Source organism: Pituophis catenifer, unplaced genomic scaffold (assembly GCF_029215685.1).
Source record: "Pituophis catenifer annectens isolate HBS135680 unplaced genomic scaffold, rPitCat1.0.hap2 SCAF_1, whole genome shotgun sequence".
Taxonomy (NCBI): Eukaryota; Metazoa; Chordata; class Lepidosauria; order Squamata; family Colubridae; genus Pituophis; species Pituophis catenifer.
In genome coordinates, this window is record NW_027256881.1 from 236,367,802 (window position 1) to 236,392,456 (window position 24,655).

The 24,655-nt window shown below is 39.3% G+C and overlaps 1 protein-coding gene across 3 annotated transcripts in view; it reads left to right on the forward strand.

Annotated features, from left to right (window-relative positions):
- ZDHHC5 (zinc finger DHHC-type palmitoyltransferase 5) overlaps nt 1-21,791 on the forward strand; it is a 57,322-nt gene extending 35,531 nt beyond the window's left edge. For all 3 annotated transcript variants that reach the window (XM_070931284.1, XM_070931301.1, XM_070931293.1), the window contains 10 exons: nt 5,114-5,235; nt 6,555-6,712; nt 8,122-8,294; nt 8,470-8,572; nt 8,644-8,735; nt 13,698-13,830; nt 14,233-14,356; nt 16,112-16,224; nt 18,412-19,301; nt 20,173-21,791. In XM_070931284.1, the coding sequence (XP_070787385.1) occupies nt 5,114-5,235; nt 6,555-6,712; nt 8,122-8,294; nt 8,470-8,572; nt 8,644-8,735; nt 13,698-13,830; nt 14,233-14,356; nt 16,112-16,224; nt 18,412-19,301; nt 20,173-20,338 (2,074 nt within the window). In that variant the 3' untranslated portion in view covers nt 20,339-21,791. The remainder of the gene's footprint in view (nt 1-5,113; nt 5,236-6,554; nt 6,713-8,121; nt 8,295-8,469; nt 8,573-8,643; nt 8,736-13,697; nt 13,831-14,232; nt 14,357-16,111; nt 16,225-18,411; nt 19,302-20,172) is intronic.
- Nucleotides 21,792-24,655: the final 2,864 nt, after the last annotated feature.

Sequence of the window (24,655 nt, forward strand, 5' to 3'; positions counted from 1 at the left end):
ATCAACCTTCCGTCATTTATTGATCACCTATTGATCCCCAGATATTTACTGCCCCCCATTTGACCCTCAGACATTTATTAACCCTTTGAATAGTCCTTTGGGAGTATTGAATCAACCTTTGGGAGACCCCGCTGTAAGATCATACACCATTCCTGTAATTATTATATTAAATTGGTGCCTCTAAAGACATATTTACCATCTCTTACTAATTATCAAATGTGCCTACTATCTCGTGATAAATATCCAACATATGAGAATATAAGTGACATTTCTCCTATGATCCAGGGCAGCTTGATCCTTCCTCTCCAGTTGTTCCACCATAATGTTTTTACTATTACTTTGTAACTCGAGACAGTCCTAAAGGGCTCTCAGTGGTTCACAGGTATTGTGCAATTACAAATGAAACACCCACTCTGAGTTTAAAATAAAAATACATAAATGAATAAAGCACAAACAACCCCCAGCAGTCAATCTGTAAATTTCAGCCAAGACAATATCACAATCCAGACACTCTCCAGAAGAGAACTGTTTTAACCTGCTTCTAGATAGTTAAAATGGGAATTAACCTGATTTCCACTGAGAATTAATTTGAAAGGACCAGCACTACAACCGAGAAGGAGTACCTCCAGGCCCCACCACTGAAGCCAAACCTAGGTAGGCGTTCACTAGTTTATATGAAGGGTAATAAAATAGCTATTGAGTTCACCAGGTTGCCTGAAAATCTCTTTGACCCTTTCCTAGGATTGATCAGGTTTTTATTTAATATTATTGTTTGCTGTCTTATAACAAGGCAGCATTTTAAAAAATGGTACTCTTGGCCTATTAGCTTTTTTTCATCTGATGCAAAGATGTAAAGTAATTACAATTTTATTATATGGGCTTGAGAACAAGACTGGTGCATAGAATTAGCTGCAGAACTATTTTGAGGTATAATTCCTGTAATTTTCTAGGCTAATCATTTACAATTTATCCTAAGTCTTGTCCGTGTTCTATGATGAAGCTCTGAGCCAAAAGAGGTCTAGTCCCTGTTATGATGCCACTGATTAAATGCATTTAAGTCTTTGCTGTTATTTGTTCATCCTTGCTTGATATTTTGTACTCATTATCATATTCTTACTTTGGACCAGTTAAATTAGAATAATAACCTGCAGATCCTTATTTTGTATTTTTTTTATTGTTAAACCCGATTTATTATGCACTGGAAGGCTTGAAAAATTATACCCTTTTCATCCTTTCACTATAGAAGCTAAGCTATAGTTATGTGCACTATAGAAGCTAAGCTATAGTTATGTGCAACCGTTTAGTGTTGAATCATTTGTATCTTAGCTTCAAAAGCAGGTAGGTGTTCTTTATATTCAGTTATGAGAGAAGCAATGTTGAACTTAATTATTAATGATAAATCTGAAGTCATTGCCCATGATAAAATTTCATTCTTCATTATATCTACATTCAGATAGCTTGGATTCTAAGGCTATTCCCATATTTCATTAAAGCATAGAGAGTTTTTTGTTGTTGTTGTTCCATTAAAAATTAAAATGAGTTAGCTCTAATATAGTTTTATCTCTGTTCCATTAATATCTTCAGTACATTAGGAAACATTTAAGGATTATCTAGCTTGATTCTAAGTGGGCTTTTGCTGTGCTTCTCTTCCAGTCATTAGCATTATATTTAGTTCATCACTCTTGTTCTCCCTATCCATCTAGTCAGACTAGCTTGTCTTGTTTTCCTTTCTTGCTAAGACCTCTTCCTTGACAAAGCCAGTTGCAGTTGCTTTTAGAAAGTTCAAGATATCCAGCCTTACAGACAAAGTATTTTGACTAGGTACCCAACTGTTATTCTTTTCATTAAAAAAAGTCAGTAGTGCTTACAATGTCACAGAACTGAGTAAATTGAGGAAGAGGAAAATACAGGTAGTCCTCACTTAACAACCATTCATTCTGCAACCATTCAAAGTTACAATGGTGCTGAACAAATAGTAGTTTCAAACAGTCCTTGATGTTAAAGACGTTTCAAGGCCTTGTGATAAAAATGTGGGTGTTTGCCTACCCCCCCTGCTTTTACAGCTACATCATCTGCTTCAACTCCCCTCCCACCAGCCTATCTTTCATCCCATCTCTGCCTTTTTAGCTGCCCTGCACTCGACCACGATCCATCCCTACTGCCCAACTTGACTGGAGAAGGAAAATGTGTGCTAAAGTTAATCTTACCGATCCATTAAGAATTCAAGAATATGTTATGGTACATTAACATAACACAGATTAAAGAAGAAATTGAAAAGAGACAAAGAAAAATATAAAAAATGAAGAATGACTTCTTTAAAGATTGGTTTCCGCTTCTGTTCCTTCACTCAGAATCACATAGGGACACTGTTCTGCAATGAAAACCACTATCAAACAATAGAATAATCTGATCTACTACTAGATTTCATTATTCCCCAGCATGCAGTATAATTCCCTGATTTGTTAGTCACTTCTCTACGGACTGGTATTTCTTTTTCTTTTTTTAACCTGATTTTCAATTCAATCATTTTGAAAAGATACTTCCACTTCTGAGAGATAGAGGAAAAAGAGACAGTAAGAAAATTGAGGTTGTCTTCAGCTCAAAGTTAAACCTCATTTGTTTGGTTCTCGGCCTCTACCTGGATCAACAGATCAGTTGATCCACTATCTGGATCAACAGATCAGCTAATTTTTGCTCAACTGACAGTGTCTGAACTTTTTTAAATGGGATTTATCTCATTCACTACAATTGCTAATGCTGTGTAATTGGAATACAGCCCCTTTTGAAATGATCTGTAGTCTTCATCAGATCTTCCCCACTGAAAAGTTAGCCTAGTGGGTATGTATATAAGATGTGGTCTCTTCTCTTAAAAGCAGTCCTAAGATGGAACTCTCTTTTCGTGAAGGTCAGATTGGTTGGTTCAACATTTATTGTGTTCTAGACTTGCAGGGAAAAGTATACAGAGAAAAATGAACTGACTAGTCAATCCAAATAGGGGGCCTGAATTAATCAGTTATGGAAGAGCCCATCAGATGGGTTTTTATTTAAAAGGAGAATATTCATGGCTATTCATGAATATTCATAAAAAACCTAGGTAAGAAAGGAAACCCCAACCCGCAGAAATCCATGAAGAAGAATAGGGAATTATAGAACAGGTAAGGGATGAGTGAAGGGACAGTGACTGAAATCAACCTCTCTGGAGATCATTTTTCCTTTCTTTTGCAGCTTTTACAATAAACCTTGTTCTAATTTTATACCTAATTAAGACATTCATTTTGTGGGAAGCGTTTAGAATATCCCCCTTCCTGATGCAAATGCTATTTTCCTCCTCCTGGGTAAACCAAGGCAGCAAGGAATTTCTCCAGGAAAAAAAATGACTGGTGGCACTATTATCAGAGTGGTTCTTCCCAGGAAAGGGGATAGTAGGGTATAATACCCTTATTATTGTTTAGAGTCCAATCCATCCCATCCAAGGTGCACATTCCTCTGTAGAAATTTATTGTCAATGATGGCATGTAATTGCATTTAATACAAAAATAATAAAAATATTCCCTTTTTTGAACTGAATGTAAAATCAGCATTATTGAGGAGCTCTTTTGTAAATTGGAATAGAGAATTATTTCATTCTGTTATGCTCATCACTGTATGAATACTAAGTTTAGCAATCTGGATATAAAGAACTTCTCAGTAGGTAATGTATTTCTGCATGAGATCTTCTTATGACTAAGGAATCTGAATCTGTAAGTGGAAAATTGTTACTTTATAATATTATGAAATATTATGAAAAGTTACAGATAGGAGGTTTTTAATACTAAGAAGAGAACATTTATAACTCAGGGTTGAACTGATGAGTCCTTGGTGCTCTCTATGCTTGATTGTTTTTTGCAGACATTTTGTTATCCAGGCAAGCAACATCTTCAATGCTAAAAGTGACTGCTGTTTACTGTTTGATTGTTTGTCTGAGTTGGTAGTCCCTTGATTGGGGACTTGGTTATCTCTTGACTGTTGGTCTGCTATTAATTTTGATATTAATCCTTGCTTATCTGAGTCTTGCTGCTGAGGTGTTTTTGATCTTTTGTTTCCTTTATAGCTTTTTGATTGTCATTTTTGATTGATATGTAAATGTTGCTTATCTCTATATGCCTGTTGATGGCTGATTCGTCTGAGTACCAGGCTTCCAGGAATTCTCTAGCATTTGGGGGTGGGGCTAGCTTGGTCTAGGATGCTCATAGTTTTCCAGTTGAAACTATGCTTAAGATTGTCCATGTGTTGTGCAATTAAGGAGTTTTCATCATGTCTTCTGACTACTAGCTGGTGTGCATGGATGCAGTCTGCTAGTCTTCTGCCCGTCTGTCCTACATAGTGGCTATATTACAATCCTTACACTGTAGATTGTAGATGATTCCTGTTCTTCTGGCTACGGGATCTTTTGATTTACTTAAAATATTTTGGAGGGCTTTAGTTGGTTGGTATGTTACTATGATGGCATGTGTTTGCAATAGTGTGTTGGCTGTTTCTCATATGTTTTTGATGTATAGCAGTGCTATCTTTTTCATAGTTTGTGTTGGTTATGCTATAGAGGGTTGAATGGTTAGGCGCTTTTTGATAAATTTACATGGGATCCATTTTGTTGCAAGATGTTGTATAAGTGTTCTGTTTCCTTTTCCTGATGTCCAGGGTTGCTACAGTATGTTTGTGTTACTCTAAATAGTGTTCTTACACAGCTTCTCTTATGGGAGAAGAGATTATTCTATATAGTGGATGTAATATGCACACCTGTAATGCATGTTGAAGGAGTATCCCCTTGAAATTTCCTATTCTGTGTACTGTGGGTCTACTCTGAAGGTTCACTTGTGAGTTAGGTTATCCACAAATTGTCCAATGAAGTTGAACTCAAGTAATTCATCTTCTGTTTCTGATTAGATGTTAAGTATTTAGGTAATTTTGTTAATTGAGTAGAACAATACTTTCGCTCTGCTAATTGGTTCCAAGAGGTTCTGAACAAATTTGCAATGACAAAGTGCAAGTATACAGTTATTAAGGAAAATGTTTGAATATCAAATAAAGTTGAGAGAGTGATTCTTTTCGTTTTGGATTGCTTTTTCTTGTACAGGTGTCCAGGACTCAGCTTTTACATCTCCCCAATCATACCCATTTACAATGCTGTGGTCTTCCTTTTTGTGCTGGCCAACTTCAGTATGGCCACTTTCATGGATCCTGGCATATTCCCTAGAGGTAAGCAGTGTTCCGGTTTCTTGCAAATCATAAATCTAAAAATGGGGATTATGACTATGGTTATTTCAATTTTTCATCTGTGAGGCATTTTCTTTTTTACATCTATATAAGATTTTTTTCATCACAATGCAGGTAATCTTCAACTTACAACCATTCATTTAGCGATTGTTAGAAGTTATAATGGCACTGAAAAATGACTTACAACCGTTCCTCAGACTTATGATTGTTGTGGCGTTCCCCACAGTCTCACGATCAAAATGTGGGTGCTTGACAACCGGCATATAGCAGTGTCCCAGGGTCACCTGATCACCATTTGTGACACAGCTGACTTCTGACAAGCAAAGTCAGTGGGGGAAGCTGGGTTTGCTTAATGACCACACAATTTACAACTGCCATCATTCACTTAACAAATATGGCAAAAAAAAGTCATAAAATTGGCTGCAGTTCACCTGATAACTGCTTTGCTTAACAACAGAAATTGTGTTACCTGTAACACAATTATTACCTGTAAAAATGCAAATATTTGCCTTTCTAGTATAGGTCTAAGAGTGAATATTGAGAATTTTAAATACTTGTTCAGTATTATTGGACACCATGACCATATTTGCCTAAAGTAGTAAATTGGAATTTCTCAGTTTTAGCAGTGAACACATAGCATTGCTCTTTTCCTTTATTGCCTGGTTCCTTTTGCCAGGGGGTCTGACTTACAGGCTTGGTTATGATTATTGGTGTATTGCTTATATTATATAATCCATGTTGTCTTGACTGCTTCAGTCAATAGCTTATAAAATTAGTCTTCGATGTACGAGTACAAGGGAGCCCAACATTTCCATTGTTAAGGAAGACAGTTGTTAAACGAGTTGCTCTCCATTTCACAACCTTTTTGCCACAGTTGTTTAGTGAATCACACAGTCCTTAAACAAATCTGGCTTCCACCATTAATTTTACTTGTTAGAAGCTGACTAGGAAGGTTGCAAATTTTGGTCACATGACCCCGGGACAGTGCAGTCATAAATACATGCCAGTTGCCAAGTGCCCAAATTTTGATCACGTGGCCAGGGAGATGTAGCAATGGTCATAAGTGGGAGAACCAATCATAAGTCACTTTTTCAGTGCTGTTGTAATTTCGAATGGTACAAAACAAACAGTTGTAAATAGAGGACTACCTGTAATAAATTTTGGTTTCAACATTCTGAAAAATATCTGTCTTGCCATCAGTATAACTTATTTATCATTTCAAATCTGGAAGGTGGAAATATATTGATTCTGGGTTTTTTCCCCCCTCTTCTATTGCATTTGATGGCTTTCTTCTGCTTTAGCTGAAGAAGATGAGGACAAGGAGGATGATTTCAGAGCTCCCTTATACAAAACTGTGGAAATAAAGGGTATTCAAGTGCGCATGAAATGGTGTGCAACATGCAGATTCTACCGGCCCCCACGCTGCTCCCATTGTAGTGTCTGTGACAACTGTGTGGAGGTAAGAAGATAAAATGAGAAAAGAGATCCCCTCTAAAGAGATTGAAAATGCTTATTCTACATGGGATGTTGTTTGACATAATCTGGGCTGCTTTTAATCAATTCCAGAACTTGAGTATTGAGTGTCAGGTTTTATAATGTAATCTTGAGAAAGAAAAAGGGAAGGAGAAGGGAATAAGGGAACTCACAGGACTTTCAGAAGGGGTGGTGGTGTTAAATCTGCTGTTCCTTTTTTCCTTTTATGTCACCTTTTTCCCTGAAATAAGCTTTTCGGATTCCTCCCACCCAGTATTTGAACAGCCCCAGACCTGCTTAACTTCAGTAGGATTGGAGTTTCACCTGTTTTCAGGTTATACCTTAGTCACAGGATACATACAGTATAACCAGTCATTGAATGTAGGTTTATTTTTCTTGTCTTCAGGCAATACCAATTCATATAGGCCATCACATATTAATTATCCAAGCTCAACACCAAAGTTGTCAGATGCCACAAGATGCTCCTTCGAAGATCCTGGGGCTACTCTAAAAATAGCATTGAGAATCTGTGGACGTTCAGAGTAGGGTTTAGACTGGGAGGGCCCAAAAAGGATTTTTTTAAAGGTGTATAGCAGGATAGCTCTGAAGCTTAAAAGCATCTTGGAAGGAAAGTTCTTCAGTTGCAAAAATCCGTTTGCCAAAATGATGAGGAGGGACTTGCGAAGGCATATTGGAAACACAGAGCTGGAAAATGAGTTGCCTCAGATGTAAACCTAGGAAGACATTAATATTTTCACTGGCTAATATGGGGGTAGGAAGGGAAATGCAGTTCTTAAAACAGCATCTGAAGGAAGTTATTCATCTGCCAAGGAGGGAAGCATTCCAAGAGTCTTTGACAAAAAGTGGGGCTACCCTTCCCCAGTAGTTTCATCATAGTCAGTGTAGACAGAACATTGTTATGCTTCAGAATTCCACCCTAGAGCTAAAGCAAGGAAAAGTTATCTGAGATGAAGCAAACTATTTGAATCAGATTTTCTCTGCTGAGCAATTCAACAGTAATGTTTGGGAACATGTTCAGTAACTTTGTTATTTCTGCTTGTGAGGCCTGGGAAATTGGCTAGATGTTACAAACTGTATAGAGAATGGTTATAGAAGAATGCATCTCCTGACATTTGTTATGTCAAAACTCATCTGTCTGTCTATACACACATAACACGCACAAACACACAGAATACATGAAGAGAGGAAAGGCATAAGGTCAATCAGATCAATCGGATCGAAGAGTTACGTTTTACATTCTATCATGAATGGAAATAAATTCTTGAATTGTAGTCAGATGTGCTGTAGTTTAGAATGGTTTTATTAATAATGTAAAACTATAGCCTGGCTTTCTAGAGGGATTATTTTCCTAACCTTTTTTTTTTTTAATGGAAGGAATTTGACCATCACTGTCCATGGGTGAACAACTGCATAGGAAGACGCAATTACCGCTACTTCTTCCTGTTCCTGCTCTCACTTACAGCGCACATCATGGGTGTGTTTGGTTTCGGTTTACTGTATGTCCTATATCAAGTGGAAGAGCTCTCTGGAATCCGCATGGCTGTTACGTATCCTTTAATCTTTTTCAAAAAAAAAAAACCCCAGGAGCTCCGTGGTAAAAATGAAACCTGGCAAGGAATTTTTAGATCTGCTTAAGACAATGCCACCTATCAGATGGGAAGTGAATCTCCAGATAAGAAATAAATTGTGATCCTTCAGTATTGTTCCTTGACTTTGCTGCAGTATGGCCGTGATGTGTGTGGCTGGTTTGTTCTTTATTCCTGTAGCTGGCCTTACAGGATTCCATGTGGTACTAGTAGCCAGAGGTCGCACTACCAATGAACAAGTATGTATTTCCCATTTTGTTTTGTTGTTCACTTCACTGAATTTTGCCTAACCAGTTTTTGGTCTTTGCAGGTTACAGGCAAGTTCCGAGGTGGGGTAAACCCGTTTACCAATGGCTGCTGTAAGAATGTCAGTCGTGTCCTCTGCAGCTCTCCAGCTCCCAGGTAAATTCTGTTCCACCAAAGTAAGATGGAGAAGAGGGGAAATGAGAATTACTGTCTTCACTGTTAGTGTGAAAAGTGAGAGGAAGTTTTTCACTGCTAACTATCCCAGAGGTACTTTTTCAAGGGGCAACTGGACTTTCTGGACCAGAAAATCCCATTGCCTCTTGAAAAAAAGCACCTTTGGGGCAACCATGACCTTGATAACTGAGAATCTTCATAAACACGGCTAATTGTATGAATGATTCAGCAATTTAAACCTTGTAATTTGAACCTACAGGTAGTCCTTGAGTTACAATGGCAATTGAGATTGGAATTTCTGTCACTAAGCGATGTGGCCATAAAGTGCAACATCATGTTACCACATTACTCAGCAACAGCAATTTCTTCACTCTCTTGTTACCATAGTTAAGCAAGAATTGTGGATTCTTAAGCTGTAACCTCATCACAACTTTTTGTTGGCTTCCAGCAACCAAAATTAGTGGGGAAGCTGGCAGGAAGTTACAAGTTTCAGGTGTCTTGTAAGCAAGCCGGCATGCAGGTAAGTGGCTGCTGCCAGAGAGAGAGGGAGCACACATAGTTGTGCAAGTGGCCAGAAAGGCACAATCTCAGCAAGGCTTGGGAAGAGCATGCAAGGATGCACAAGGATACCGGGAGGTGTGGCACAAGCACAGTAAGGCTTGGTGAGCGTGTGTGGGTGGTTGGAAGGAAGGAAGGCATAACTGCAGAAGGGCTGGGGGAAGGTGCCTGGGTGGTGGAGTTACCAATCAACTTTCAACCTTCTCTGCCCACTTCCTCATTGACTTTGCTTGTGGGAAACTGGCAGGAAAGGTTGCCATTTGCAATCACATTACCACAAGATGCTGTAAGCACCTAAGTGCTAAACCCTGGGAACCACTGGAACTTGAAGGACTGATTGTAATCACCACTCTTCGGTGCTGTTGTAACTTCAAACCATTGCTGAACAAGTGGTTGTTAACCAAGGGCTACTGTATTCTCCAGCTCGTGGCAACAGAAGAAATCTGGCTTTCTTCTGTATGACAACTCTTCAGGTATTTGGAGACTAGAGTAACATTACATGTCCCCAACAGCTGCCTTTTAATAATCCTAGCTCCTTTAATATTCTTCATAGAGCTTTGTTTTCCACATCCTTCACAATGGGAGAGAACCAACTAATCTTGAATTTTAGCAAGACAAAGTTACTGTTTATCCAGTGGGGTACTCAGGCAATACCAGCAGTATCGCTTATAGTTGAAAGAATTACTCCTGAAGGAACAGATCTGTGATTTCTGCCTGAAGAGTAGGTAGAAACCAGCAGAGCATTTGGCTAGCTTTAGCGGGTACAACAGTTGCAGCATTAATTGGAGCAAGAGGATCTTACTACAGTGATTCATGACATTGTCACTACTCACCCAGATTAGAACATGGGTTGCTTTAAAAGTTACCACTTGAAAGCTTCAATTGATTCAGCCTTGGTTGATTCATCCGAAGCAAAGATCCACAATGCATCTTTGCTTTGAGCACTGCATTGGTTTTCTGTTGGCTTTCATTCTATGTTGATAGCATTTCCCTGATCTGCTAAGGTAGTAACTCTGTCAAGGAAGGATATGAGATTAGTCCAGAATGATCAGTTGTAACAAAGCCAGCTTTGGTTAATTATTAACCTCCTCCCCATAACATGCTATTTGATCATCTCCTTGAGAAACTTGCCTAGTATAGATGACAAATTTTATTTGTTTATTAAATTTATTTGCCGCCTCTCCTGCCATGAAGCTACACTAGGTAGCTTACAATAATAAACAGAAGAGAAGTAAAATAATAGAACAATAAGTAAACAGTGGCAAAGGAACAAAATGAGAATAATACATCAATATGGTAAGCAAAAAAAAAAAAAAAGGATGATAGAGAGCAAGAGAACAGGGGATGGAGTCTGCCATCAATCTAGCAGCCACCTCCAGCCTGAAATACCCCCATCTGGTCCCCAAGGCAACCAGGAGAGGTAAAATTGAAATGTTTGTCATTTTGTGAGTCTGCCTCCTTCATCTTTTTTGAAACTAGTAAAAAAAAGTGCTGTTTTCTGGAACTTCACTGGTCATCCAGGAGTTTAAAATGGTTTTGCAGTCATTACACTACAGGTAATCCTTGATTTACAGCACAACATTCAGGTTAGTGACCATTTGAAGTTACAACAGCACTGAAAAAATGGTCACTGACTTATGACCATTTTTTACACTTACAACTGTTGCAGCATCCCCGTGGTCATGTAATGAAAATTCCTCTGCTTGGCAACTGGCATATATTTATGACAGTTGCAGTGTCCTGGATTCATGTGATCACCTTTTGTGACTTTTTGACAAGCAAAGTCAATGGAGAAGCCAATTTCACTTAACAACCATGTTACTAACTTAGCAAATGCAGTGATTCACTTAACAACCCTGGCAAGAAAGGTTGTAAAATGGGACAACGGTGCACTTAACAACGGTCTCGTTTAGCTACATAAATTTTGGATTCAATTGTCATAAGTCAAGGACTATCTGTAATTTCTTTAATACCTTGGTATAGTATGCAGTCTGACTCTTCTCAGTTCTTTCTTTTCTGGCTATCACAAATAAAGGATAACACGTTCATTTTCCCAAGAGGTGCCAGCTACCTTCCTCTTTTCAATCAATTCTTCCTGTTGATAATTATTAAATCCACAATATCAGAAAGCAGCTTGCTCTTTCTTCCACTTTTTGATGAAGTTATCAGCAAGAGATAACAAGAATTTCTTAGACCTAATTGAAATCCCCTATTATCCCTGTTACATGCCTTTGTGAAAGCCTGATTATCTGATACCAAAAGGCCTCATCCATTTCTTTTCTCTACCCAGGTGGTCTGTGAAAAACTCCCACAGTGGTATCACTTTCCTTTCTCTTTTTCTTTTTATTGTTACCCAAATACTTTTTATAGGATTTCCATTCTCTGCTGAATTTTTGTTCAATATATTTTTTTCTTCATGTACAGTGCAACGCCCCCACCCTTTCTATTCAGTCTGCTTCTTTTGAATAAATTACACCCTTCCAATGTTGTGCATGAATCATGACCATTATCCCACCAAGTTTCAGTGATGCCTATCACATCATATTTGCTTTCCTGAATTAGGATCTCTGGTTCTCCCTGGGGAAACTGATGTTTGACAGAGCAGCTGTGTTTTTCCTCTCCCTTGTAGATTGTAAGGGGCGCATGCTGATCAGTATCTAAAGATGTAGGAGTATTAATTTGGTATAAAGGCTGACTGAGTGATCTCTTTTAAAGTGCCTGTGGCCTGTTTTCCAAATTAATGAATGCAATTAAATTCTGACTCTGGTCATCTAAACTAAGACTTTCCTGGAGCAGAAGATGAATTGCTGCTCCAAGTATTCTACTTCTTTGGGGAAAAATACCTTTCTGATTTATATTAGTCCATTCAGTCATGTTCAATTCTCAGACCGTCTGGACAATTCTCTGCAGTTTTCTTGGCAAGGGTTTTCAGAAGTGTTTGCCATTGCTTCCTAGGGCTGAGAGAAGATGACCAGCCCAAGTTCACCAAGCTAGCTTCGTGCCTAAGGTGGAACTAGAACTCAGTTTCCTAGTTTTTCGCCTGATGCCTTAACCGCATTAACTGGCTCTCACTTTAGATAATAAGGAACACTAATTAGCTCTAAATTAAAAATATGTGATATTATTACTAAGGCCTCCAGTTGCAACTTGCTTTTGTACTAGTTTTGTGCATGATTAAAGAGGAAGACTGTATGAGTTACCATAAAACCAAGTTTCCCTTTCAACCTCTGTCACTATGTAAAATATATTAGGACAGTGCAGCTTTCTGTAGGCATATGTTTTTGTTGCTTAACTGTGCAGCTGTATTTAGATTATTTTTCTGCACCCAACACACCTACTTTGTAATGAATCAGAATCTACAGGTACTACATTTCCCTGCCTAACAATACTAAAATTCCGTGTATTCATTTCTTCACATTTATAAAATTACATTAAAATAAACTATTGTGCAGAAAAGCAATGTCTTCCCATAAGATCAATTACAAAAGGAAACAACAACAAAAGGCTAGAATACATTTCCTATTGTATAATCCTGTTTTGTATGTTATTCCTTTATTGGAATTGCAAGGTAATTTTATATAGCAGCCATTTTATCTGTTACTTTCTTCATTACTTCTAGTTACTTCTAGAAACTGCCAAGTTTAGTGTGGGAATTTTTTTGGCCCCCTTGGTTACTTTGTTTTTGTTGCTTTTGTGCTTTTGTACTATTCTTTGTTTCTAAAAAAATTTTAATAATTGTAAACCACCAGTACAACTAGGAATCTGGCAGCATATAAATTTAATAAATTACTATCATTTTTCTACATCTATAAAACAATATTAAGGTAATCCTCGAGTTAGCATAGCAGTTGTACTGAAATTTCTGTCACTAAGTGATAAGGTCATAAAGGCAATATCATGTGACCATATCACTTAGCAACAGCAATCCCTGCAGTTTTGTTGCCATCATTAAGCAAGGATCGTGGGTCTTTAAGTAAGGATCTTCTCACAACTTGCTGCCAGCTTCAAACAATAAAGTCAGCGGGGAAGCCAAGAGGAAATTGCAAGTCCCAGGTGGCTTGCCAGCAGGTGGCTGGTGAGGTGTGGAGGGTGCACAGCAAGGCTTGATAGCTGATGCCAAGTGCTACCTCATTCTGCCAAACCAGCGGTTTTTGCCATGAACTGTCAAAGAGCACTGGGGCTGGGCACATTTTATGGCAGCTGTTGTAACTCTGATAGTTGATAAATGACCAGTCTACCTATACACAAATGTCTTCAAATTACAAAATGTATGTATTTCAAACTTATTCTGACCTTACACTGTCTTGCTAAGCCAGGTAAATAAATAGTTTACTAAAAGCACTATTTTACTATACTTTACTTAAATTATTTTTCACTATTCACTAGGTATCTTGGGCGGCCAAAGGGAGAACAGACTGTAATAGTGAGGCCTCCATTCTTACGGCCAGAAATATCAGACGGACAGGTTGCTATGAAGATAATGGATAATGGTATCCAGGCTGAACTGAAGAGAACAAAGGTGAGGAGGAAATAAAAATGCTGAACAAGCAGTGGCTTCAAATTATTCTCAGGGTTTTGGCAATGTGAGTAGGTTTCAAATGATTACTTCAGGCATTGTTCCTTAGTAATATCACTCCTTGTTTCTGCTTCTCCAGGCGTTGAACTTGAACTTACATTTCCCTCCTATGTAACCAATACAACATAAAAATTGTGTCTTAGATCATTTAGTTTTTGCTTTTCACTTCTCATCCAGCAACAGATACATGTACAGTTTACAAAAACATTTGTGGAAATGCTGGAGCAGTAATTGGTCATTTTAAGAGCATTCCACCTTTATCCAACCAAGGACAATATTCATAACATTGATTTCTGCCATTTTTTCCAATTGTGCCAGTGTGCTTTGCTTTTTTTCCCTTTGCAGTCCAAAGGAAGCCTTGAAGTAACAGAGAGCCAGTCTGCTGATGCTGAACCACCACCACCACCCAAACCAGACCTCAGCCGCTACACAGGTCTGAGGACACATTTAACCCTGGCCACCAATGAGGGTAAGAGGGGTTTGCTTGAGAGACACAGTCAGTTATGCACCTGGGTGATTGTCTTTATCAGGGAAATACCCTCTGCATCGCTGCAAAACCAGGCTATTGAACTTAAAACATAATGATTACTGTATTTTTCGGAGTATAAGACACACCTTTTTCCCCCCCTAAAAGGGGGTGAAAATTTAGGTACGTCTTATACATCGAATGTAGCCCCGCCCACCCACTGGCCCCCACTCTTTGGCCTCTGCCTCGCAGCAGTTACCTCCTTGCAAGCAAACAGCAAGAAAAAACAGCTCTTTTCAGCTTCAGCACAACCTAATTAGCACAAGTTGATTGAATCCGCCTCCCGATTCTCAGCTGATTTGCTCTCAGCTGTTTTGCGCAGGGCTCTGCTGCTTGCTGCAAAGAGGTAAATTGCTGGAGCAGATTTTTTTTCCCTTGTGCTAATCAAGCTATGCTGAAAACAAAAATGAAAGTAAAGCAGGCTGTTTGCTGTTTGCTGCAAAGTCGCAAAATTAGGCAGAGGCAGAGGGAGATTTCTTTTTCTTCTTTTTCCTCACCAAAAAAGGTAGGTGCATCTTATACTCCGAAAAATACGGCAGTTTTAAAGTAATTAGAGGGTCAGATGATAATGCTGCTGAAGCAAGGACTGAAAAGACAACACAACCTTTATTGTCACTTTTCTGTGCACACAATGGCACACATGAAAATGAAATTCCAATGGCCGTTCTCAAAAGAAAAAGAATTAAGACCTCAAATGTCCTCAAAGCTGTGACTGTCGCACCACCCTTGCAGTCACAGGATTGCACTGATGATTGAGATCACCCATCTCATTTATGACAGGTTGTAGGATCCCATGGTCACATTGCATTTTGTGACACTTTTTTGCCATTTTCCATCCAAAAACACCCATTGGGCAATCTGAATTCGTGCTAGCAGCCACATGATTCGCTTAATAACCATTTACCATTTAATAACCATTTAATTCATTTAGTAACTGTCATAAAACCAGCTGTAAAATCGAGTTCAGTCACGTGGTGACTTGATTTATGACAACAACAATTTACATTACATTACTTAAAAACAAAATTCCGGGCTCAATTGTTGTAGTAAATCGAAGATATGACCTTAGTTATTATTTGGCCTATATTATACATCTGTGTGTTTTATAATAATATATAGGAAAATATGGGTGGATGTATTCAACGCTTTGTTTTGCAGGTTTTCATTTGAGTTCTCAGATCAGTACTACTGCCTCCCATCCAGCAGTACTGAAAACTGAGGGAGAGAGACAGAGAAATATAATGTTCAAGGGCATGATAGATAAACAAATAAATAAGTATTTCTAATACTTTTATATAACCTGAAGAGTGTGTGTGTGTGTGTGTGTGTGTGTAAAACTTAGTTATTATAGCCATACATTAGTCTTCGTTTTTTTCTTCCGTAATTTTTCAGTTTTCAAGCACTTTATGTGTAGTTTTGGGTTTTTTTAAAAAATGTATGCATTTGCATTATAATTACGATCTATGATGTGATCTCATAAAAAGGAAAACATTCCTGTTGCCCTGTTTTTATCTCCACCCTTTGTGCATGTTTTAGTTCCTGGTTGATTCCTTAATCTTCGGGACAGATTACTGTAACTTGGTTCTTACAGTTCAATCACTTGCTATCTATGGCACTTGAGACAAGGATTCAAGGAGACACCCAGGGCGACATTAAAACATCTAGGACATCCACACTGTTTTCCATTTCTCTTTACAGATAGCAGTTTGCTAAGTAAGGACAGCCCTCCAACTCCAACCATGTATAAGTATCGACCTGGCTATACTAGCAGCAGTGCTTCAGCTGCAATGCCTCACTCCACCAGTGCCAAGGTAAATAAGCTTGCTTAGCATGAAGAATAGACTGCGGTAGATGAACATGCAGGGGGAGGTGTTGGAAAGGGAATTTGGTTTGAGACTATAAGGCCTTAATTGGATTGATGTACATTTTACTAAGGGGGGGGAGGAGTTTGGCAGACTTCAGACTTGTTGGATCTGCCTTAGTTTTTACTAGAGCTCTGAGACCTACTAATTGGAGCAGATGAAAAAATAATGGATCAAAGAATCGAAATAGTCATCTGTTGAATATAATGTATAGGGGAAAACTTTACATATATAAATAGAATTCTTATTTCAGAACAGGGATATTAATCTAATTAGATCTGAGAAGTAGACTTGTTTAATCGTTTGATTTTGAAGAGCATTAATGAAAATTTTCCAGAGATTTTTTTTGCTCATTGCTGTTCTATACAGAACTGCCAGAAATACAGAACTCTAAAAAAAATATTTACAAGTAGTCCTCAACTTAACAATAGTTTATTTAACGACCGTTCAAAGTTACAATGGCCCTGAAATAGCACTAGCAATAGCACTTAGACTTATATACCAGTTCACAGTGCTTTACAGCCCCCTCTAAGCCAGTGGTGAAATCCAAATTTTTTTACTGCTGGTTCTGTGGGCGTGGTGTGGCTTGGTGGGCGTGGCAGGGGAAGGATACTGCAAAATCTCCATTCCCACCCCACTCCAGGAGTAGGACATTGCAAAATCTCCATTCCCTCCCCACTCCTGTGGGAAGGATATTGCAAAATATCCATTCCCATCCCACTCTGGGGCCAGCCGAACTACTCAAAATTTCCGCTACCGGATCTCTGAACTGCTCAAAATTTCCACTACCGGTTCGTCAGAACCTGCTGGATTTCACCCCTGCCCTAAGCGGTTTATAGAGTCAGCCTATTGTCCCCAGCAATCTGGGTCCTCATTTTACCCACCTCGGAAGGATGAAAGGCTGAGTCAACCTTGAGCCTGATGAGATTGGAACTGCCAAATTGCAGTCAGCTGGCAGTCAGTAGACGTTGCCTGCAGTAGTGCATTCTAACCACTGTGCCACCATGGCTCAAGAGTGAGTTCTGACCATTTTTCAGATTTATGACTATTTCAGCATCCCCATGGTCACGTGATCAAAATTCAGATGCTTGGTAACTGACTCATATTTATGACCGTTGCATTCTCCTGGGGTCATGTGATCATTTTTTCCATCCTTTTGACAAGGAAAGGCAATGGAAAGCTATTTACCAACATTCCTTCCTATTTTTAGTTTGCACTATCTTGCGTGAGCCCTAAACTGCCCAAAGTGTTACATATAAGTAACTTTAAGAGGGTTAATTGTATTAACACGTGCAGGAAAAGAATAGCAGAAATATTGTGATATTGTTAAAAGTTGGTGTTTTTATGGTGACTCCTACAAGTCAAAAGGAAATTCTACTAAATTCTAGCAGTTTACTTCCAAGGAAAAGGAAACCTTGTATATCCACCTCAAGCTTCTGAATGAAAGTGGGATAGAATTTCAACGAACAAATCTAACAAAATTTCAGCTGTTGTTAACCATAGAATCATTGCCTGCTCAAGTTTAAATTTATGTTAACCATGATTGCATCAGAAGCCAAATTAGGCAGTCGGGCTGCAGCAGCCAGAATGTATTGTATTTTTCCATAGTTTTGTTCCCCTAATTGTCCACTTATCCCTTCCACCTTCTCTTCACCCAAATGGTAATATAGGATGTCTCATCTTCAAACTAGCTATGTAAAACATTTGAAATATTTTAAGGTTTTGTATGATTTATTATGTATTTAACAGTTTTTTAAAAATTTATTGTATTCTGGCTTAACATACAATTTTGATGCCCTATGAACTGATTAAATAATTATAACAGACTCGGCTTAGAAATATAACCAAACCCATCTCATCCACAGCATTTATAGCTGAGGTAGAATTTAAATATATGTATCCTAGATCCATATTCAGGATTCTGTTACATTATGCTGATTTTCAGTAAGTGAATTACTATAACATGTAAATTGAATAACTTGCAAATTTTCAATCTCTACAGTGAGAAAATTATTTTCCTTCTGGTAGGCCTATAGGATGCCTTGAAGAAGCAGATAACATACTTTATTTTTCAGTTCTTACGCAGAGCCTAGGAAGCTATTGAATGTCTCCTGTATCTTTTATTTTCTATAATAGCTAAGTCGAGGAGACAGTTTGAAGGAGCCAACGTCCATCGTTGAAAGCAGCCGAAACCCCAGCTACCGCTCAGAACCAAGTCTGGAACCAGAAAGTTTTCGATCACCCACCTTTGGCAAGAGTTTCCATTTTGATCCTCTATCCAGTGGTTCCCGCTCTTCCAGCCTCAAGTCAGCTCAAGGCACAGGCTTTGAAATGGGCCATCTTCAGTCCATCCGCTCTGAAGGCACTACTTCCACATCATACAAGAGCTTGGTGAACCAGACACGCAATGGGAGTTTGTCGTATGACAGTCTTCTCACGCCATCTGATAGCCCGGATTTTGAGTCAGTGCAGGCAAGTTCAGAGCCAGACCCACTCATGGGATACACTTCTCCTTTTCTTTCAGCCCGTATTGCTCAACAGCGGGAGGCTGACTTGCACAGTCGTTTTCCAAGCTCGGGTTCACCCAAGCACCAGCAACCTCGTGATTCTTCACCCGTCCGCTATGACAATCTTTCGCGCCATATTGTGGCTTCCATGCAGGAACGGGAGAAGTTGCTACAGCAGTCATCTATGCCACCACCCCTGGCCAAAGAAGAAGATATAGGCCTAGGGGACTCTGGGATTCAGTCCACACCAGGGTCCAGCAATGCCCCACGAACGAGTTCCTCTTCGGACGATTCAAAACGTTCACCTTTGGGCAAAAACCCACTCACCCGCCCGGTGGCACCTCGCTTTGGCAAACCAGAACCACCACATGCACTTAGAGTGCGCGCGCTGGGCTCACCAGACCAGCTTTCATCCTCCCACATGGGCAAATCTATGTCTTACAGCAGCCAAAAACAGTCGCCTCAGGCTGTCGTCCAAGAGACTGAGGAGGTGGCCTTGCAGCCTTTACTGGCACCAAAGTAAGTACAAGTGACACTTGTCTCATTCTTTAAGTGTTCCTTGACTTAGTGGAGGATGAACCACATTTAGATCTGCCCCACCACTGTTCTGGCGAAGGATTCCAAGATAATTGTGATTCCTTCCAGCAACATCTGAAAGAAACTGCTGGGAGTGATCTACAGATAGTGTCTGCTCTCGTCTGTCCCTTTCTTCCCTCCCTTTTCCTTCCCATTCTCCAGTGTGTGAACCAATCCATTTCCTCACCCTTAGCTCTATAATGCAGGGTACATTGCATAGTATCACATTCCTTTTGGTGAGCTGTGTGGGTCTGTGAGATGGTCATTGGCTTTCATATGAGATGCTTGAATCTTTATATTGCCTGCCCGATTACTACCTCATATATAAAAACACTATAAGTGATACAATTCATCTTCCTATTTTTCTATGTTCCTCTTCCCTATTTCTTGTCTATTCTTATGATACTTTTGAGGCCATACTCAATAAGCAGATGGAACAGGTTATAAGAAACAGTCCTTTTGATATACGTGCCCTTTCCTGCAACCCTTTCTTGGTCTGTAGTACACTTTCGTTTATCCCTTCCATACAGTGCTATATTTTGGCTAAATGTGGAATTCCCAGTGTGTAGAGTCCTATTCTCTTCTGTGTTTAGCTTCTTCGTCCTAGGACGCTAAAATATTTCTATTGCCTTGTCAGTTCTTTGTGGGCTGACAATCCGCTGCTGTTGTATTTCCCTTTGCATTCCAGGGAATGCCAATATGTATTCCAAATTTTCCTTCCCTTAAACTATCTGTGTGTGAGGCATCCTCCATTTCCATTGCCATTGAATGAATGCTCACTTCCTGATGCCCTTGTATCCTTCCTTTTTCCCAGAGACGAGGTGCAGATGAGACCCTCTTACAGCAAGTCTAATGGACAGCCCAGGACTCTGGGCTCAACCTCACCCATCCCTGGCCAGCCACCTCTCAACAGTCCCACTCGAGGAGGAGTCAAGAAAGTCTCTGGAGTGGGGGGGACCACATATGAGATTTCTGTATGAGGAGCTGATCTCCCCACTGTCTACTTCTCTTTGGCTGATTTCCAAGCGTCCTGTCCCTGATGAGCAGGAGACATGGATGTTGTTCGGCAAATGGTTGCTCCATCACGTGCATGGACTTTTAAAAATAAAGAAATAAATTCAGGTTTCGGTGGGTGGGGAGAACAGAGGGAACAATTACCTTTTAAAACCAAACTATCAAAGAGAGTTTCTAAACACTACAATGGGATCTCGGCCTTGCTCACCTCCACAGCCTGCACTCTTCCCTCTCAGTCACCAAGAGACTGCAGTTTGTCGCACACTGCCGAGAGTGAAGGGAAGGACTTGGTGCCAGCCTCCTCACACAGAAGAGAGTGCAGGCTGTAGCCTGTCTTGCTACCAACAGAACAGTTAAATTTGTGGACCTTGTGCAATCGCTCGCCTAGTGCGGTAGGGGTTGATCATTTTTAATTTTTTTTTATTATTACTACGGATTCTATATTTTTCCTCTTCTGAGTTACTGGGTGTGTGTATATATAAATATCTATAAATATATAAATATAAAAAGAAAAAGAAATTATATCTACCCATAAGTAAGGGAGGCAAGCCTGGTCATAACTTCATCAGCTGGGCCTGAGGAAACCATGTATAAAAACCATGTTCAGGAGAATCTGGTGGGATAGAGCAGAATAGCCATTTGATTCACTTTCAGTGAAAACCACTGCAAAACCACTACTCCAGTAGGGCTGAAGAAATGCCAATAGGACATTTGATCTGGCCTGGTTTTCTGTGCCTCTGGTCAAGCATGAGCAGGCAGATTTGCTCCAGGAGGGAGCATACAAAGGCACCACTTCTATTATCTTCGGGTTTTGGTGTTGAAAATTTTCCCACAAATATTTTCTTTTCCTGAAGGTCTTGGAGGATTTAGGAAAACTAGGGGAGAATTTGGGTTCATACTTTTTAAATATCCAAACAGATCTTTCTGAATGATGCCCAGAGAGCAAATGCTGTTCTCTCTAAACCAGGAAGCATGTGAAATACTCATGTATCATTACAGCCTTGGATTGAGGTGCTAAATGGAAAGGGTAGCAGTGGGCCTGAGTCCCTTGTGTGGAGATATTATTTGCATTTGGTAAATCCTCCCAAGTGGTTTCCTGTGTTTTTTACCTTGCTTTTATGAAATGCTCCATATGAATTTCTTGTGGTGTCACGGTTCTTTATTCCCAAACTGGGCAAGAGAAAGAAGAGAGAGAAAAAACTAACCAAAAAGCAATATTTTTTCATATGCCAAAAATCTCTCATCACGTGTAAAAGCCCATGGCAGTAGAAATCAGTAACCCAAGAATCCAACGGTCTAAGTCTCTACTGAATCTTTCTCTATGGCAATATCTAAACTGTGGCCTCCGTTAAGCCACACTTTTATTTTTATTATGACTAGCCATTTTAAAATGAGGAATAAAAGAATACAATGAGCCACTTCCTCTATTCTTGTGTAGTTTTTATTTTGTTAACTGGAACATTGTGGATGGTGGTCATCAGTGTTGCTTGCAGTAGGCCCAGAATTGTTCAGTAGATCATTAGCTTCTGGAGTTTGGCCACTGTAACTGCCACCATTCTACTAATTCAGATGGTTTGCTTGAACAGGTAAGTGAGGACTATGCATTGTAACATTTACAACCCAAGAATTACACAATCAATTATGAAGTAACCTGGGATTTATAATCCAGATTATAGATCTTGGTTCAGATAGTTTCTAATTGCCTCAGGGGTTATGTCCCTAATGGGTATTTTTCAGGTAATAAGTTTTGCCAGCTTAATACTTCTAGATTTGTTATGTTCATCCCTAGAGAGCATAGCACTTAATTATAATGATTAGGGATTTAGGTTGGGGGATGCAGCTCGGATACAAGACCATCACCCTCTACACCTAAAAATGCCTTTCTAAACTCCCAGTGAGGAAACCTGTCAAACACTGATCAAGATGCTTCTCTAATTTATTATTAAATCTGGCTTCACCTCACTTCAGACTCTAATCCTATTTAGAGGCTATTTCTGTTAGGAAAATACAATGCTAATTTATATGTAGGAGAGGAACCTTGCTCAGCCAAGTTAAGTTTTTGAAACTTTAGAATACAAATGAGATAATACCAAAGAGTCTTTTGGCACATTAAAATAACAAATCTCTTGTGACAGAAGATCTTAGAAGGCATTTTTCAAATCCAAATCAAGTTGAGGATAAAACTAAACAATCTCAGTAGGGAAAGGGAGAAGCAAAACAAAGACTATGGAAGAATCTATAATTTCTCCTCCAGTCTATTTTTTGGTGCCGGTGAAAATTTTCTTGCTTTAAGGCCCATCTTTTTTCCAGGAATTTTAAGGTGATACGTATTACATTCCTCTGAATCCACACCAGCAAATTTGTGAATGTTTGTCCCAAAGTCACCCCATTGCAGTTCATGGATGGTGAACATGAATACATACTGTATGGAGTTCTCTGATCCTGTGGCAGCACTTTAACCACTACAAGTAATCCTCAACCAGTCCGTAGTGTTCTGACTGTCGGTAGCACGTCCATTTGTGCTCTTATGATAGTGATCTGGATGCTTGGCAACCCATTCACACTTATAACGGGTTGCCAAGCACGCTGTGATCACATAATTGCTATTTGCAAGCTGCCCTGCCGGTTTCCTTAGAAAGCCAGTCGGGAAGTTGGCAGGGAGGGTCACAAGTCTCTGGGATAAGTCTCCTCCACCCATGCACCTTCCCTGACCCACAACACATCTTAGTATTCTCTCACACCCTTGTGCGATTCTCATTGGATGCGCCTCATGCACCCAACATGATCAGCACTGTGCCTCTTGCACATCCAACCTGCAAGGTGCCTCTCACCCACTCGTGCATTGTTCTCAACCCACACGTATGACTCTAGGGACCCTTCCCCAACTATTCCCCACATCCTTGCACACTTACTCCTTCCTCCAGCCTGCAGGCCTGGGACTTGCAACTTCCTGCCAGATTCCCCACTGATTTTGGTTGTGGGAAGAAGTTCCCTCACTTAATGATCATGGGATTCAGTTAATGACATCAGCTGGGACTGTAGGGATTACCATCCCTAAGTGATGTCATACTTTACAGCTGCATTGTTCAATAGAAATTCTGGTCCCACTTGCCATCGTAAGACAAGGAATTAACTACACCACCTTGTCTTCCCACTGACACTAGTGAGATTTTACCTTCTAATTTAAACAATGTGTGGGCTAAATTATTTTTGTTGGAACCATAAACAAAAAATAATTAGGTTTCCTTACAGTGCAGGCATATTTTTGATCCCACTGTGGCTATTTACACATGGAAAAACATATAAATCTGTTGATTAGGAATTTCTGATTATTCATGTAATTTAACCTTAGTTCTGAACCAAGGGTTAACTAATTATACATTACAAATGAAAAAATAGGTTATGAAAGCACAATTTCTGTTGAGAGCAAAATTCATTCAGAATACTAAAAATGTGAACTTGAGTTAATCAAACGCTGTATAACCTCATTCACCAGACATCTTTAAAAAGTGATTAACTAGGTAATGTGAGACAGAGAAAAGTGTTAAAATGGAATGAATTTTCCTTGAATGGTTTGGTGAATGATTGCAGAAACATAGAGGAAGGGAATGTGCATGTATAATTTGATTGACAACGAATAAAAATGCTTCCACTCTATTTAATGCACTGGACCATGTCACTAGAGGCTAGAGAAACGGAACTATGAAAGTAGATGACGCTGTAAAAGCTATTAAATTTTTAAGATCATTAAAAATTCAATAAAATTGTTATATATTTTGTCTTTAAATATAGCAGTTTGAATTGTCTTTCAGAACAATAAAGAATTACTAATTTATTATTTCATTGATATGACTGTCCACTTCCTAGATGGCTGGATGATCAGCAAGGGTTAAAGACATCTAACAAAGGAAAAAAAATAAAGCATACGATGGTGGGGCCAGATGCTCAACTCATATATTTACAATTGAGCCAGAGCCTCAGAGTGAATCGGAACTTAAGGTCCTTTTTAAAGATTGTCAGGGTTTGAGACAACTGAATTTCAGAGAAGGAGCTGCCATAGAAAGCATCCCCTCTGGATCCCATAATGTATTTTTTATGGGATCTACAGAATGCCAGCCCTATTGGTTCTTATAGGAGAAGCAGTCCTATAAACACTCATGGCCCATTCTTTGCCAAAAAGGGTTAACACCTTGAAATGAAGCCAGAAGCCCATTGGTAAATACTGTGTTTCCCCGAAAATAAGACCCAACTGGAAAATAAGCCCTAGCATGATTTTTCAAGAT